Source organism: Oryza sativa, chromosome 4, assembly GCF_034140825.1.
Source record: "Oryza sativa Japonica Group chromosome 4, ASM3414082v1".
NCBI classification, from domain to species: Eukaryota; Viridiplantae; Streptophyta; class Magnoliopsida; order Poales; family Poaceae; genus Oryza; species Oryza sativa.
This window is the reverse complement of record NC_089038.1, coordinates 4,366,232-4,384,387: the sequence shown is the minus strand read 5'-3', so window position 1 is coordinate 4,384,387 and position 18,156 is coordinate 4,366,232. Positions and strand designations below refer to the sequence as shown.

The window sequence follows — 18,156 nt, the reverse complement described above, 5'->3', positions numbered from 1 at the left end:
TGCCCGTTCATAGCAAAACACACACCAAGTCTTGCTGAATTGTATTAACTATTTTAACTGATATCTACTACCTCCGTTTCAGGTTATAAGACTTTCTAGCATTGTCCATATTCATATAGATGTTAATGAATCTAGGTACATATATATGAACGTGAACAATGCTAGAAAGTCTTATAATATGAAACGGAGGAAGTACCATAGTTTAAATTAACAGAACCCTCTGTCTACTACATTATGACACTTTGGTTGCCTTTTAGAGCTTTTCACAGGAGAATGTTAGCTACAATTTGGTTGCCAGGCTGCAGCTAGCTGAGTTGGGTCAAGTGCTGTGATGAGCTAGCTGACCAGTTCTTGCATTACGTACAACCAGCTTGTGTGTGTGTTCTTGACAATGACATCTCTTTGAGAGAGAAATGACGCCTATCTTTTGCAAACTAAGAAAGAACATGCTATCAATATATTGTCAATGGACAATGTGGCCCTGTTTGGTATGGAAGAATTCCATGTTCTTTTGAAAGGACTGTACTACTGATTGCAAGAAATCATTTCTGCATCCCAAACAAACCCCATATCTATTTGCAAGAGTTATTCTTTTGTAACAGTCCCAATAAACATTATGCAAGATGCTTTAGTAAATTCCATTATCGAAAAATTAAACCAATATGCAAGGGTGTTCCTTTTGTTCTCACCAGTAATAAAGTGGATCAGGCACAGCTATATATAGCATCATAGGAGCAGAGATTATAAAATTGGAGCCATCAGTTACCACCCATTGACTTGTACATAGTATGGGAGATAATGCAGAGATTAAACAATTAGACCGACATGAAGAACTTCTCTTCATCAACAGATCAAGGGAACAAGAAGAGATGGTGAAGTTAAGTCACTTAAGGTGTTTGACTTGGGCAATGTGCTGTGCATTACCTCTAGTTAATTGTGATTGGCATATGTTTGCATCCCAACTAACCCAACCCATGTTCATCTCTATGATTGGAAGATTTGGATTAAATCCTAGTTGACCTAATCAGCCATAACTAATGGGATCAACAACTAAGAGTCTAAGAACGTGTCGTGGAGACATTGGATTGCCATGAGTTTGCCAAATTTCACATGTGGAGTATTGTGTCTTAGCTTAATGAAATATGAACTGTATTCTGTTTTTTTTTTCTTTTCTCAACTTCTGGGATTTGCTTGGATTATGTTGTTTAACTGATTGCAAAGCGACGACCTTCACCATGGCTTCACATTCACCCAAAGGGAGAATATTGACTATTTAGCAGCCAAAGGAGCATTTGGTTGCAAGCAAACGAGATTAGCAATAATTCAAACATTCGTCCGTAATACTAATTATGAGGATTATATAGGAACACAATATTCATGACACGCGAGTTGAAAAAAAGATAAGATCTCACCGCGAGAACAATTTTAAAGGTAGTTACCTGTTTTTAAAATGAAACTTAGTACCACAAACTTTGGAAATTTGTTTCAGAATCCTATATTCCTCGCTGAAGTTCACATAACTAGCATACATCCAGTTTAATGGTGCTGAATAAGAAAATTAAAAAAAAATTAATGCTCCACAGAGCTGAACAACGAATGGTCCATGTAAACTCACGTTATCCAGGTGTTGGCTGGAACTGAATGTCATCCAGAACAAGAAAGTTTGTTATCAGGCCCTGGACCTGGCCCTTCAGTTTTAATCAATGAATCGAATTGAGAATAGTTCTCTGCTTCTCCAAGTAAAAACAATGACAACCTCAGCATATATGTTTCTAACTTTGGATCATTCAGGCTTCAGAGAAAGCTTATGTTTTTTTAAGAAACTTTGAAATGATCAGAATCAACACCATGGTACACAAGTTGGCCAATATTTCCTACACGTCATTGTTTCTTAGGATCTGATCTTTCATTTTTTATGTCATCAAGAATTCTGTTGCAGGTGTCCATTGTGCGGGCAGAGAGTAGACTGTGATTCCAGAGTTTGATCATAAACATGCGCCATCCCCTGTTCATACAGCGAGCGAATTGCAAATCAAATAAATAAGTAAACAAGAATAGTCCAAAGGTATGTGTGGACATGAAAATACTGCCTGTTGCAGACAAAACGTGTTCCAAATAAACAAAACTATAAGAGGTATAACAAATATAAGATTTAAACTTACCATAGTAAAGCGGAGTTTTCTAAAAGTTCTTCTCCATGATGTCGGGAGAATGCCTCACAAGCCCAAGGTACGTGACTATCAGCTAGTATACTGCACCCAGATATTTCAGTTAGAGAACCGAAACATATATACACCTAGTGCTTAAACAAGAAAAATTCTACTAGCATTTTCTAATCTACCCTTCAGGACAAAGAATGCACTCTGGCTTTTAATTGTTCTGATGTCATTAATGGGCTACAGCTAAGATAGTAAAACAATAATGAACCCAAACAACATAACAATTGAGTGTTACACAGGACAACTAATGAAAAATATGGCGAAAGCAAATTGTGCCATGAAAGGAATGCCGAATGTTACACAAAAAATGAAAAAAAATGTGAAGAAAACTGTGCCATGAAAGGAATGCCGGATAATTGATGTATGCCCTTCCCAGAAAATTATCCATTCCCTGGCTGTTTTACGGTCTTACCAATAGTTGTTTAGTAGCACAAAAAATGGCTAAAACATAAAATGGATTGAAGAACAGATTATTATAGTTGGTTCGCTCAGCTGCCAAGTTGATGAACAAAAAAAAAAAGCAATACCAGGTCAAAACACTCCTGCCTACACCCTACATTGATAGAGCCAATGAAACTTTGGGGATATGCCTGACCTTTGTTTTCGAATAAATGAATTCCACATGTGCATAATGCGCTTCTCATCTTTTGTAACATCAACAAAATCATCAAGCATCTGCATTTACTCAGCAAAGTTAAAACAAAAATCAATTAAAAAAAGTTAAAACAGCAATAATAGCCATAGAAGATTGATTTGAGCTCATGGCAATGTAGAGCTTGAACTTAATCTATGTTCAGCCAAAAAGATTATCAAATAGCCACATCTTACCCTTCTATCTTCCAAATCAGCAATATCATCATCTACTTCATCTTCACTATCATTATCTGAGAGAACTTCTTCGAATGTCATTGGCTATGAAAATACATAAAAAATAATGATTAGCTTGATTTCAAATACATGCATAAACTACAAGAAATATGCAAATAGTTTTTTTTTTCTTGAACACGCATTCAAGTTGCGTATCATTATATTAAGAAGAAAAAGGAGAGGGTAAGAAACAAGTAACATTATGATAAGAGTAAAATACATCGGCAATCTTTAAACTCGTTTCCTAGCTTCATCCCGGTCCAAGGAATTTGAAAATGCAGATTATGGCCCCTATTATTGGTAAGACCTTGTATGGGGGAGCTTGAGATTCTCATAAACAACTGGTGAGAATCTGGAAAACCCAAGTTTCCTATCTTACGGCTTCTAGTTCATTTGGGTGAGGATCTCAGAATCTAGGTGAGAATCTGGACTGTTTAGGGGAACTAGAGATTCTAGAAGCTGCGGCTGCTAGAAGCTCCCAAAACAGGGCCCAAATGTACTATAACAAGTCACAAAGAGCATGGGCCCCTCTGCAAACCAATATGGCATGCCAACTTGGCAACACGAGCGATGTCACATGTGAATCGCAAGTGCACGACGAATGTGCACAAAACCAGTTTGTGGTCATCAGTTTGGCAAAGTAGGGAGCACACAATAACCTCTGGATTTGTGCATATTCACTTCACATGTGCAACTCACTACCGACATGGCATCCGCCGTCACCAAGTTGGTCACCTTGTCATCTCCTAGAGGGGTCTTGGACAGTGATTGTACATTTAACAAAATTAAGGGTTCTAATTTACATTTTCAACATTTTAAGGCCCGGAATGAGATGATAAACAATTTTAAGGACCGTTGGTGTATTTTACTCAGTTACAAGACAGCATAATAGAAACGGAAAATGGCAAAAAAAAAGGAAAATGAAAAAAAAAAGCCCAATGTAAAAGCAAATTTTGATTATGTATTTTTTACTTTTGCTAATGTTTGTTCATTCTGCATTTCTAGATAAAGTTTAAACCTCCATTGAAAAATGCAATTGTCTCAGCTATATGGATAGTCAACCATGTTGCCCAAGATGAATTAACAAGATCGCCCACCGCTATACGATAATCCAGCTATAATCATGTAGTTGAAACATCTTGGAGGACAAAATATTTATGTTAGTATTCTAGTTAGCCACTCTTTCCATTCTCAGAAAGATGTTTTAGAATGTGTGCAATTGAACTTCAAAATCCTATGATTATATGCAAAAGAATATTAGGATTTGGCATGTGAGAATGATTTGTCACGAAAATACTTTCATATCATTATATTTCTAAGGAAAAACTCCATTGTACAACCTTAAAACCTTGCAAAAGTCTGAAAAATCAACCACCAACTGCAAGAACACAAACTCCTTAAGTAGTTCATGTAAACCCGTGAGACTAAAGTTACATTGGTTTTGTTCACATGGCATCGACATGCCACTAGGTTTTGCCACCTGATTGCCCCCAAACCCCCCGAGATCTTACCAATGTGGAAGGTAAGGAATACTTTACTGGGTGAGCTGCCATGTTAACAGAAAACATGAGATGTGGACGCTAATGTGGCTAAAACCACAATCAAACCATCCAACAGGTTTTGAGAATTTGAGGTTGTAAAATATTTAGTTTCGTGATTTAGGTCCGATTTCCAGAGTTTCACAATGTCCAGAGTTATAAGCAAACCTTTTCCTACCTTATTGTGTATTGGTGTCTTGGTGACCATGTTGATGTTCAATATGACTAGTAAAAAAGAACACAGAGAGAGAGTGTGTGCATGATCAATGCTTTCATGATCTGGTGTTATACTATCTTATATATGCAGTCCAGTGACCTTTACCCAAAATTTCTAGAAAAGCATATAAACCACATCTTTGTTTATTACGACTTCATATCTTAGTAAATTGACAACATCCTCATTCTGGTGTTCACATTTTTTCCCCATCTGTATACAATTACTTTTCCAGGCCATCATACGCCACTTCAAAAGGATCTAGCTGAGAGTGGAATATGTAGTATGGCTTCCCACCAAATTCTGCTAGAGATGGACCACGACACATAATCTTCTACTAGTAATTGGGAATGAAATAATCAAGACAACAGTTGGGCTATTATCTGTTCACACATAATATACGACTGAAGCACTAGCTGTCAGTAAAAAGAACTACAAAAGCAAGTTTTAGAAAGTGCAGACAAAGCCCCAATTCAGAAAACATTGCAAGTAATGCATATCTGAAGCCTCAAATAGATCTTATCAAATTTGAGGCCAAGTTTTACTGAAAATAGAAACAAAATAAAGATGAGAAGAGGCCTTTTTCGATCACCTGTGCCTTATGAGAATGGATGAACTGACGTTTTTGCAGAAGTAGACGACTGCCAGATAATATAAATGCAATGAAGAATAAGTTAGATTAAAAACCCATATAACAGTAAGATGATATCATGAAGATAAACAGAGGACTACTTTCTGGGATCAGCTCGATTTGCTGATAGCTTCCTTGATTTCCCAAATGCCAGAAATTCTGATTGTGAATGATTGCTACCATGTAATTTCTTAGAATCATCAATCAAAGCGTTTTCTGCAAAAAGAAAAAAGAGAGACGAAATTAGAAAGAAAATGCCTCAATTGTAGTAACATCAGGACAACATATGGAACAGATTTTCAGCGGAACAAGTATAAGAACATAAACTTCACAAAATGCCAAAATAATGAGAAAGAGAAACCCCAGGATATGGCGTAGACATTTCCTTACATTCTAGCAGAATGATAATTGCAAATCTACAAAGAATAGGTTTACTAGTAGGTGGGGTTTCCATTTCAGAAGCTCTCAGCTAAAGCTACACAAAGATAGTACTACCTCTGTTTCATAATATAAGTCATTTTGACTTTTTTCTAAGACAAACTCTTTAGTTTTGATCAAGTTTATAGAAAAATGTAGTAATATTTTCAACATAAAACAAAATACTATCAAAATATATTAAATGTTAGATTTAATCAAACTAATTTAGTACTATAAATATTGCTATATTTTCCTATAAACTTGGTCAAACTTTCAAGAAGTTTGACTTTTAAAAAGTCAAAGCAACTTATAATATGAAACGGAGGTAGTGGTGGTTTAAGTGTTGAACTTTTACTGTCAACAAAGAACCGAACTGAAGTTGAAAACAAAGGAGAGAACACCTGTAATTCAAGGCTACATTTGCTTCCCTTTTGTTTTAACAAGATGGCACAGAATAAACAAGTTTTAACAAGCTATCATAGAATAAAGAAATAATTCTCCAAGAGTAGACACGTAACAGATTACAACCCACTTAATATAGAAAAGAAAAAATACTGTAAATACCAATATGTTTCCTTTAGCATGTAGTTTGTTTTGCATGCTAGGATACCATAAGACGAGAAATATACCATTTTCCTCTTGGACATCATCCTCAGACTCCGCTTGTGTTTCTTCAGGTGATCCTGATTCCATAATATGTGCATCTGCACGCGCAACCGGAAGTATTTCTGTTCTACTCTTTTTAAACCTTGATCTGATGGAACACAGTTAGGCACATTGAACAAAGGATTTAGCATTGTTACAGCTAATGTAAAAAAAAACATACCGGTAGTAAAAGATCCGATGGCTATTATCAACTTCTGCTGCCACAAACTGTAAATTATGTTGACAGTTAGTTTTTCCAGATACTAGCAATCTAGCATCATGCCCACGTGTTGTAACGGATCCCAATAAATATGTTATAAGTCTAAAATATAAATTGAAAAGAAATTGTCTTCAAATCCAAAACAAATCTACATATATGAGACCCATTGGCAACCTTGTGTGCTTTATACAATTGTTTTAGAAAATCTTACAAACAATACACAGATGAGTACACATTTATAGCCACAAAAGATTTTATAGTGGAGTGGGTGTAGAACACATCATCATGCCCAACACCGTCTTTCAAGAGAGTAATGGTTCTAAAACAAAGATTTTCACTTAAATCAATATTAAATAGAAATGGAGCTTTTAAGCCATGTACGTAAAATTTATGCTAGTTTGCATGGGCTGGATCCCACAACCCTGATACATCAAACCTAGGTCAATTAGGTACAGTGTATGTCCTTTATCACTAATTTACCTCTGTTCTCATGTTATCTTTCTTCAGCGTAACATTAACAGCCTGGTAGTCTTCAGATATCTGTCTTGACAAGAGAAACAAAGTAGTTATCTTACTATGAGTATGATTGAAGGATACTGTGCAATTCAGACTTCAGATATTTACTCACCCAGAATTCGTAGTGGAACAGATCATGTGATGAAGTCATGTGACATTCCAGACCCTAATGTTGCACAAAATCACAATATTAGATGTGACTTCTAACAGGAAAGCAGGAAACACAAAAGGGTATTGCTTTCGTATGAAGATGTATGAAAATATGGACCAACTTTTTTTTAATTTTCATCAACATAAAAGGTACAGTACAAAATGGAGAATGGATAGCTTTCATAAAAAAATGTAGCAGGTGACAGGAACCATATGCCAGCCAACCAGTGAAATGAGCAAACACAACATAAAGAAACACTGCTTCGGACTTTACCTTGAAGTTCCCACACCGTACCAAGCAAAACGGGCAAGTAAAATCTTCCGTTACTGGTAAGAAGAAATTAAAGAATCATTAGGAAAACAGAAAATGATGCAAAACTAAAGTAAAACAGATAGTTGCAAAGCATGTATTGATCTTCATTATTGGCCAACAGCAGTTCTTCCTTTTCTTTTCCTTTTCTCTTTGGAGGGAGAGGGAGGGAGGGAAGGAGGGGGAGGATAACCTTCACTCATTTGTGTGTTCTTGTAGTTAAAGAGCACATTTCCAACTCTTAGCCTGTACAAAAAGAACTTCTCAAAGTGAAATTTGTTACACCAGAATTGAAATGCATTAGATAATGAACAAACCAGAGCAAGGTAATATAACTAGGCATGATGAATATCACCCAGGCAGGCCAGGCACCGGCACCGCGCTACCTGGACCTCAGCCTGACCCTAAGAGGCTATTTTGGAGCTCCTCAATCCGAATAATAAAACCCAGTCCTTACAGAATTTCATAAGAGTGGTTTTACCATGGTATTAGCATAGTACTGCAGTGCCCTAAAAAAAAAGCATAGTACTGCAACAAACTCAACCTAGATGGGGTCAAGTGCAGCTTAAGCCAAGAAAAAGAACTGTGCAAAGCTTCACATCAGGACCTTCATCAGGGGAATTTTCTACTTTTCCAAGGACAACAATAATCCACTTTGGCTTTCTTATGGAATTCTTATTCATAATGGAATTTATCCTGCTTTTCAAATACATCCAAACTACATGTAATTGAGACAGTATCTTTGGTAAAACTTAGTATTAGGAATTTAGGATGACATGTAGTGACTGGGAAGTGTGAGTGTGTCTTGCAAATATTTTCTCTCCTTAATGCAATGATATGCAGTTCTCCTGCATATTCGAGAAAATACATGTTTATGTGACTGGGGACGGGGGAGTATAGTCCAATGAGCAGATGAAGTCTCACATATTAGGGATAAAAGCACATAAGAGTGAAAAACATATTTTTTCTTATTATACTGGGTAACAATAAAGTGAGAAATAAGAACTGTCGGCTGAATAACTCATAACATTACAGAACATGAGCCATGCATAGCTGGGATACAAGTTACCTTACAATACGCAGTAATAAGGATGGTGGGACGTCACTATATGAGAAGGAATTATACGGAGATTTGAGTATGTCTTTTGCACCAGCCTCTGCTGCAGATACTTTTACTTGCAACTGATATGGAACCTGTAATAGCAAAGATCAATAGTCTCAGTAAAGCTACATACATGAAGTAATTTGTACTTGTCAGCAAACCAAAGTGATCAAGTACACTATAATATTATATACCCCACAGCAATTTCAAAAGTTGGAAGCAATGATTACTTGATTAGATTAAACATAGAGAAATAAGCAAACGATAGTGTTCATGTACACCGTAAACAATATTTATCAGCTATTACATAAATTTGGAAACTGAAAGCAATAATGATATTAAACAAAGAAATAAGAACTTACCATAGCATCAGCTTTACGGGAACAAAATGACAAGCAATTGTCATGCTCAAGAAATGTTGGCTGCACATGCGTTATCAAAAGATAAAAGTAGTGTCAACATATAGTTTCCACGGTAAACAAGGAGGATAGCAGAATACAAGGGGCATAGGAAGGAAAACACGGAGAACTTGCACGAGATTCCAGGAAACTTTTGTAACTGCAGGTTCCAGCCTGTGCTACAATTTTTTATAATTCATCAAACAATGATAACTTAGGACAAGACATAAATTTAATTAGGCAATTTTCCACCTGTACTATTGAATCGCTTAGTATGTGTCAATTTAAACAAGCACTTATCACTCCTACAAAATAAATGTTCCACTTCTGTGAGAATCCAAAATTTTCAATTAAACAGTCCATGTTGATTAGCATCACCACTAGTAGAACTGTAAAGTAGCAGCAAATTCTGAAGCACAGATAGTTTTTGCGCAAAATACAAAAGTAAATGTGGCAAATATTGTCCAAGAGTAGCAATTTGCATAATCAGAAGTTACATGTCCTAAATCATCAAAAATCAAGTGAAGTGCAGATGCAGGCAGGTTAGATGGCATCTTTTTTTCCCCCTAAAACAGGTTTCTTATGCCATGAAAGCCAGTGGCTGTCTATCCTATGATTGTGAATTAGATGGAAAATTGACATGCTCAGAAGAAGATAATGAAATGTCAGAATAAGCTATATGTTTTAAGGACACTGGAGTTAACCTCTAAGTAGCCTGGGCTCATACATATACTGATAGGTGACTCCACTATATGCCCCAAAATTAAATCCGCACAAGTCTCCAAAGATGAATTAAGTAAAGTGATCGGAATTTTACCCCAGAAACATTTCCCTGCAAGCTCTGAAAATGCATATGAAACAATAGTTAGTCCATTCAACAAGACAACAAGCCTAATTACCCGCAAAAACAAAAAAAAAAGCCTAATTATCCACGAGATACAAAATTGCATATTTTTTTATGCTTAATTTGTAAAGGCGCATGTTTTAGAATCGGAATCTGTAAGAGTGGAAATTCCAATAATGAGAAAGCCCTCTACAGAAGGAACTAAAGGATCTGTATTACTCATGAAAATGGTCTAGTATGTGGATCTCTCAGTAGACTAAACAAACAATGTTTGATGGTATTTTATTCACTTGATCATGTTAAAACCAGTAAAGACAGGCAAAAATAACCAGTACTGCTTAGCTAAAATGGCAAGTCATTTCTTAAATATTAGCTTTCAAGTTGAGTAAAACTGTACAATGCTGACTTTGTTCCCCATGAGTCCACATCAATGAGAAGAGTTGGCATGCTACTAGTAACTATATACAGTATACCACCTGGAGCTAAGGATTAAAACTTTAACAGGTTAGTTGTTTTCCGGTTGATGTGGATGTCAGCTGGATACTGAACATCATGGGATGCTGAGATTCAGTAGACATACAGAAGAGGCCTTCGGTATTTTCTCTAAAATGGAAATGTTGTGCTTTCATATCTTGGTTATGGAGGAGAGCAGACGCCTCTGTGTCCATTAGTTAAGAATTGATTCTTTGTGTAATTACATCATCCATGGCATAAGGAAGCAAAAAGTTATTACACTGTACCAATTATTCAGTTCGATCACAGACTTACTTCGGAGAGAAGAGTAGTCCACATGTTTCTCAGAACAGTCATTTTCACAAAGATTTTGTCCAGTTCGCCCTTTATTTTTTTTGGTACCGCGGCTAACAAGGATAAAAGTAAGACCATAAGCTTGGGTGGCAATTAAAGTCTCCAGATCAGGAATAACAAATGTGGCTTCAGCACGGTCATTATTCCCAGAGTCATTAAAGGAAGTAAGCAAACGGGCCTGACTGAACCGATATATTGGAGAATGCTGCAATATCAAGCCATAGATGAGAAGAGAAGTAGTAGACAGAATAAATAATAAGTCATTTCATGAACTACAGAAACAACACTTACTCCTTCTATAGGAACATTTGAAGTAGGTCTAGCAAACAGAACATACAGAGGAAAGATATTCTGTGCTTGCAATTCCTTATTGTTACTTCCAGGTAATGATATAGTTATCTGTATCCTACATTCATGAACACAGATGCAAATCAGAGTTTGCAACAAATAAGTTTCAAAATTCAATCACGCTTTATCAAAAAGATTACTCTCGAAAAATAATTTGAGTCAGGTTTATGTTATAAGAAAACTACATATGGGAACGAATTAGGCTTCATCTATGCAACTGTCCACACTTGAGAGCCCAGCTGCTGCTGGAGTCTAAATTTTAAGTTCTGATCCACCCAAATGTTCAAAGAATACAGGAAACATATAATTTTCCACTTAAACAGAATATGCACTTCCCAATTTAATATTTAACTAGTCAAGTATTCCCTCCGTCCCAGAAAGAAACCAACTTCACCAGAAGTTGGTTTTTTCTAGGACAGAGGGAGCATGCAATTTAAAATAAGATTGTCTTGTAGGTGCTTTAGAACAACCAACATAATATAATTTCCATATGTTTCTTTTAAACCATGTTGGAGTCATACTCATAACTCTGCACTATCAGCAGAAGGAACTGCTTTGTGAATCAGAATAATTTTTTTCCTTTTGAGTTTTGGCATATTTAATCCAAACGATTCTGACTGTCTTTCAGCAACTGAAACTGCTGGATAAGAGTCAAAATTGTGTCACATATTACATATACCAGTATCAGTTAGGGCCTCTTTGGCATAACAGGAAAAACAAAGGAACAGGAAAAAAAAACGAAACAGGAATTGGGGATGCACATCAAGTTGAATCCTAAGGTTTTCCAAAACATGTGATTTTTTCAATTGAGCTATGAAGATGCTTTGAAGAAACAGGTACGTTAATTTAGAGAGAGAGTAGCATTATGAAAATTCCCAACATGCTGGATTTCACGTTTGAATTCTTGTGAAATTCCTATAGACTAAACAGATTATTCCTATTGGATTCCTATGATTTCACTCCTTTCTTCCATAAGGCCAGGTGGTGAATTTAAATGTATACATAGGCCCAGTTTGAAACAGATTATCTGCTTGATTGTAGGAACAAATTAAATATTTTTAGAATTAATAATAAATAGCTTAGAACAAGTGGTCTATCAATGCAGTGAAAAAAATGTTTTTTTACAGACGTGGAGCAAATAATCCACCGTAAGAATCCGATGAAGTAGCTGAAAAGAACTGGGCCATAATATAAAGAAAAAAAATGTAAGAATATCAATCAGTTCTCAAGATGCTTAGCTGAATATGAATGGTACATGCATAGGGTGGAAGTAGTTCAGACTTAAACCACTCAAGGATCAATGAGACATACCTTTTTTTTTGTTTTGCACGTATCTTATAAAGAAGGCATCTTTGAAGATAAGGAGGCTGCAAAATGAGACATACTGAGCATGCTTATCTAAACCATATCAGAAGACAAGGTTTTCATGATGAGATTTACATTTTCAATGGCTCGGTGTCGAATAAAGTTGTACAACTCAAGTGGCTTGCAGTATAAAGCTAAATTTTCTTCAGGGTTAAGTTGTTGATCTGAAGAGAACTGAGCGACAGAGTGCTCACAGCACATCTGGTCTGAAGACCTCTGACAATCAAATTCACATCCGGTATTCCTGTATATAAACACACTTGAATAAAAATATAGAATAGCTTTTAAACCTATCCAACATATAGAAATGGCTCCAATCTATAAATAAACTGAACTACATACAAATGACATGATTAAATTCAAGATACAAGCCAAGGTTGATTTATGCTGACCAATCATCAACCATAAAATTAGCTATTCTTTTACAACTTAAGAAGACTAAGTTGGTGAGAGAGACAAGGGATCTAAAACTACTACATGTCCATTCCACCTCACTAAAGTATCCCTTCCATGATCATACCATCAACCTAAACATCATCATGTTTCACTAAATCAACTAGAAACCAGATATCACATACATGTAACTTTGGCCTTAGCAACCAGTCAGTGATTCAGGCCTGTATGTCAGATTCCTCCTACCATTCATAAAACATATGCATGTTGGACTATTTTCCATCATTCTTTGTACCTGTAATTATAAATTCAACTGACTACCTAGTTAAAAATTCCTTTTTTTTTCTCCCTCCTTCCAAATTCCAATCGATTTTTAATTGAAGTTTTCCTGATACCGACTCAAAAGTTCCAATTTGAAGGTTTGAATCAATTTTGAATGTTTTTCGAACATAAACTGAGTTTTAAGAGTTCTTCCAATGTGGTTTCGAAGTTCTCTGTCAATCCATTGGAACTTAAATACTAGAAAGTTTCCAATCAATTTATTTGAAAGGGCTCTTTACTTTCTAAAATCCTAAATCACTGATGATAAGGACTGACCCTGGACATGTGCCATGCCATTTTTTCGTTTGTTGGGGAAATACATAACATGTTCAACAGAGAAGGGTCTGATGCATGCTAACCCATCCAAAACTAGCATTAGATTCTTAGAAGACTAATAGACCTATCTGCTTTGCGTTTATTCCTCGATTAGTGCAGGTATTATAGAGGGGGAGGGATGGGTGTGGGTGGATGGTGTTGATAACGGGGCTGTGGAGGGCACCATGGCACAATTTTGTGTTCCTATCCAATTATCCAAGCATAACAGAAAATCTGCCCCTTGCTTCAGTTCACAAAGAAGCATCATGGGGATGGTAAAAGAAGAAACAAATAGCATGAACAAGGCATAGCAATTAACATAGTTGGCATTTGCGTACACTGCATCATGGTCAGTCAAAGGTAGGCCAGGCATCCTTGTCGACGAAAAGCTCGGTACACTGGAATCCACCAAAATCAGCACATAGAAGCACAGACGAGTGCCCGTGAAAGGAACCCTATGAAGATATTAGATCAGTCAAATCAAAAAAAAATTGAAATTAATGGATTATCCAAGAAAGGGATTGGATCCTACAAGTAAACCTGAGTGCTCATGGGAGAAAATTAGGGCAAAGTAGAACCAATCAAAGCTAGGGCTTACCAAGGAAAGTAGTCAGATCTCCAATAGTGGAAAGAGAAGAGTTTTTCTCTTGATAGGATCCGGTCGAAGAACGGTGGTGGCAAGGTGCTTGCGAATTATATGAGAGGATTTGGGGATTGATTTGCTCGACTTCTTTCCTGCGCACAGGCAGATCGAAATGGAGTGCGCAAATATGACCAGGCGCAGAAGGGGAATGAGGGGTCCTTTATGGAAGGGGATATGGGGAATGCAGATCCAGCAGGGCAGAATGTATTTCTTAGCTGCCAAATTCATTAATTAATATTAATAATGGAATAAATGACATAATCCTGCTCAATTAGGAGTATTGCCAGGTGTGGTGATAGCTGCTCTTTTGAGTAACAAAGTAATTTACTTATGTTAAGACCTAGCACCATCAGAAGTTTCAAGAATAATCTAGAAACTCCACTTTCCGACTAAAATAACTGGATAAATATAAATCATGTAGACATTTGCGACATGCATGGGGCCCAACCAGTGGCTGGGCCCCCACCGATATCAGCCTACAATAGTACTATTTAATTATCATGGGCACCTCTCCCTAGTCCCTAATTGACAAATTACAAGGTCCCCATTGGTTACTCTCTTTTGAAAAAATTCCCTCATTGGATCAATGTGCCTATGCCTACAGGCTATCTCACAGATTATCAATTTAATATATGGTCTAATATATTTCTTGGACGATACATGTAAACAGTTCTACACTTGTATGGCTAAACTTGGATGCCAGAGGCAGGATTTGATTTGGTGATGAAGGTTACAATTAGACCAAAAAACAGATTTCATATCCTCTTTGATATTGATTGCCAAATGGTCAACTTCACATGACTTTACATCTACGGTGGTAGGTGGAGGGTACAGTTGGGACAAGGAGTGGTGACCGAGGATGAGCTGAAATAAATGCAGGATGCTTGTTTTTGTGCCAGCTTGAAATAGTGATATTATTACAGTTGGAGCTAACCATCTGGCCAAACACCTTCCTAAATCAACCCCAACTCCAACATGAAGCAGTCCCAACCTTGAACTTTGAATTGGACCTTGAACTTTGAATTGGAGCCATACCAAACAGGGCCTATGAATTTACGTAGTTAGACAGCCAGAAATCACTGCAAGTGACAAGAAATGCTTTAAAGAAGAGTAAACTGAACAGTAGCCTATAGGTAGAAGAATTTGCAAGTTCCCAAGGTGGATGCTAATGCAAGTAGATTACAGAACTTGGCAGTTTTTGCAAATTCGTTTCTAATCTTGTTTAGTTGGTAGGGCACTTGATTCTATTTTTCATCACCAATTTCACCAAAAAAATATCAATCACAGTTTTGTACTGGCATGATTCACTTTAATATGGTTAGTTAACAAATTTAGCAACCTTCAAGTTCTTTGACCTACTTGCACTCATGTAGCCATTGGTTGCATCTCTGGTGCAACTCACTATTTGAAGAATGGGTAGAGGAAATTTAGCAGTGAAGTGTTTCTACAGCAGGCACAACACATGCACGCTAAAATAACTTGGCCTATTTTAGGATTACATCTATATTTTATGGTGAAAAAACTTATGTTTTATTAGGATTACCACAATTAATTTTGCATGTCTCAAGTTTTGAAGGGTTCAAAGCGGATGGTGTCTAGAACGTATGAAACCCCGAATTGTATTTGTACAGAATGTGTGCAACAGCGGTCATAACTGGACCGGTACAGCATTGCGGCCTTGAACCATATCAACTGGTAGAATAGCTGTTATGTACTACAACATATCAATCATAGCAGAACTATATCGTGTTATTTCAAATTTTAAATTCAGAGGTTGGGAGGGGGCATCTGTATACATGTAAATGGAGGATAGAACCATATTATTTGTTTACGTTCTGAGACCATACAATAAGAAATTGGGTCCCCAAAAGCAAGAGGTCCGGGATGAATCTTTTGCACAAAATGATTTGTTTCTTGTGTGCATGATTCATCCCTTGTGGACGTAAATCGTACCATGTTTAGGGCCAGTGTGAGGATGGTACTAATCAAAAAGTGATCCAGATTGATTATCTGTTGCCAATCAGAGAGGCAATGAGTAGCAATTAACTAATGGTGCTATATAAAAGTTAGAACCTTCGGAATGTGTACTTGGTCAAGAAGTTCTGCCTTAGAACCTTCAGAATATGTACTTGGTCAAGAAGTTCTGCCCGTTTATTTGTTGGTTATTGTCCTACAGAATAACTAAATATGACATTGAGGTTTTCAGTATAGACACTGTAACTAACATCCGAGACAAGACTAAAAACTCTGTTGTAAATCTGGTGTGGTGCTCTCTACCAAAAAAAAAAAAAAAATCATCCCCTTCGCATTTGTGGATGTCCCGATTGTCTACTAGAAACACCCTTTGGCTGACAGCCACACCAAACCATTGTCGATTTGCTATTATATTTCATGACAGGCAGGTATGAAAAAAAAAATTAGGGAAGAAATTATCTCTGACAGCCACAGGATATGTACAGCGCGCTACCGTACAAAAACAAAACGAAACAAAACAAGAAAACGCGAAATTCTTCCTAATTTGTTAATTCCCTTGTAACGATTGTGCTACACGGTTCCTAGCGGCCTCGCACATAACATCTGATGCCAAACTGTAAAGTAAAAAACAGCCAATCGCCAATATGATGTCCCGTTTGAGTGGCAACAACCATCCTAGCCAGCCATTGACAGCTCTAGCGCAATACGCGGCCACCGCACAACAGTTGGGGGGCGAAAGTAAAAGCGGAGTGATTCGAAGAAGGGCTTACCAGCCTAGGTCAAGGCCTCGCCGAGGTGGGGGGCGACTCGGGCTCACGGGCGCTGGGTGCTTCTGCTGCTGCGGCCGGCGAAGGGGGAGGAGGCCGAAGAGCAGCTCCGGTGGAAGGGGAAGTCGGGAGCCCCGGTACACGGCGGCGCCGGCGTGGGGGGAGACGGCGGCGCGCGCCGGTGGGGAGCGGGAGTAGCGGCGGCGCTGGAGTGGACTTGGATGGAGCTGCTTCTCCTTTATTGTTTTTTTTTTGTTTTTTTCTGTTTTGTTTTTTCGCGTTTTGGGTTTGGACTCGCGGGGAGCTCTTAATAAGGCCTGATGGGCCCTTGTGGGCTTGGGATTACAGTCGCGTGCGGCCCATGGGCCTGAACGGGATTGAGACTTGGGGTTGATTTCACATTGGGGCCAGGGATCCGGCGGGGGCTCGCCCCTACGGGGCAGTGATGGGGGGCAGTTCTCACCCATGGGTGAGTGGGGATGGGCCCCGCAAATTTCCGGGAACGGGGATAAAGATCATCAGTCACCCACGAGTAACCCGATGGGACCTCTGGATATGAGATATGTCATATAAAGTAGTCCATTCCAATAATACAAGTTTAGTTGACCCAATAAGTGAGCCATATAAAAACTAAACCCCAATTCCTCAATCCTCCACACTCTACTCTCACTCCCGTCATCCATCCTCCACAGCCGCTATCGGTTGGCCGACATCACACTGCCTCCGCCCGTCACTGTGCCAACAACCGCCATCGCGCGGCCTCCATCTCCACTCCACCTCTGCCCAGGCGTGCCTCTACCCGCCGCCGCGCGGCCTCGCCATCTCCTCTTGTCGACGTGACGTGCGGCCACACCCCCTCCTCTAAGCGTCCTTGCATGCGAGTGCAGCAAGCCCCCATCATGTGGCAGGTCCCCAGAGGGGGTGGGGCGGGGATCGGTTTCAAACCTCCCTCCACTCTAGGAGTTGGGTTGGGGCCATTCCAACCCAACTTAGCCCGGCCCAGTCCCGTTGCCATCCGTAATTGCGACTCTTTTATGACATATATAAGGTCTTGTTCGGTTATTCCCACGAGGAGGGGATTGAGATCTTTGTGGGTGGAATTAGCCGAACAAGGTCTAACATTTTTCGAATGGCATTTCGACTGGGAATAAG

General features: G+C 38.2%; 1 protein-coding gene across 7 annotated transcripts; it reads right to left on the bottom strand.

Annotated features, from left to right (window-relative positions):
* Positions 1 to 1,471: 1,471 nt before the first annotated feature.
* Positions 1,472 to 17,283, bottom strand: LOC4335036 (polycomb group protein EMF2A-like). 7 transcript variants are annotated; one of them, XM_015780962.3, is made up of 23 exons: positions 17,008 to 17,283; positions 15,198 to 15,308; positions 14,219 to 14,478; positions 13,959 to 14,075; positions 12,667 to 12,835; positions 12,538 to 12,593; positions 11,170 to 11,284; positions 10,840 to 11,083; positions 9,932 to 10,068; positions 9,192 to 9,251; positions 8,797 to 8,921; positions 7,921 to 7,973; positions 7,692 to 7,744; positions 7,380 to 7,433; positions 7,232 to 7,291; positions 6,713 to 6,759; positions 6,516 to 6,640; positions 5,571 to 5,685; positions 5,431 to 5,479; positions 3,048 to 3,131; positions 2,815 to 2,894; positions 2,163 to 2,252; positions 1,472 to 2,005 (listed from the first exon to the last, which is right to left on the bottom strand). In XM_015780962.3, exons 4-23 carry the CDS (start codon positions 13,991 to 13,993, stop codon positions 1,882 to 1,884), a joined length of 1,875 nt encoding a protein of 624 aa, XP_015636448.1. In that variant the 5' UTR covers positions 13,994 to 14,075; positions 14,219 to 14,478; positions 15,198 to 15,308; positions 17,008 to 17,283; the 3' UTR covers positions 1,472 to 1,881. The 7 variants fall into 7 exon arrangements, with proteins under 7 accessions (XP_015636448.1, XP_015636445.1, XP_025880583.1 ...); XM_015780959.3 differs by lacking the exon at positions 15,198 to 15,308; XM_026024798.2 differs by lacking the exon at positions 15,198 to 15,308 and having other exon boundaries at positions 13,959 to 14,018.
* Positions 17,284 to 18,156: the final 873 nt, after the last annotated feature.

Excerpts from the sequence above, each read along its gene's own strand:
- LOC4335036 (XM_015780962.3), bottom strand. The coding sequence starts at position 13,993 with ATGCCTGGCCTACCTTTGACTGACCATGATGCAGT. Across the intron at positions 7,745-7,920 it reads GAACACACAAATGAGTGAAG|TAACGGAAGATTTTACTTGC; the intron begins GTTATCCTCCCC and ends TCTTCTTACCAG. Across the intron at positions 6,641-6,712 it reads CATCGGATCTTTTACTACCG|ATCAAGGTTTAAAAAGAGTA; the intron begins GTATGTTTTTTT and ends GTGTTCCATCAG.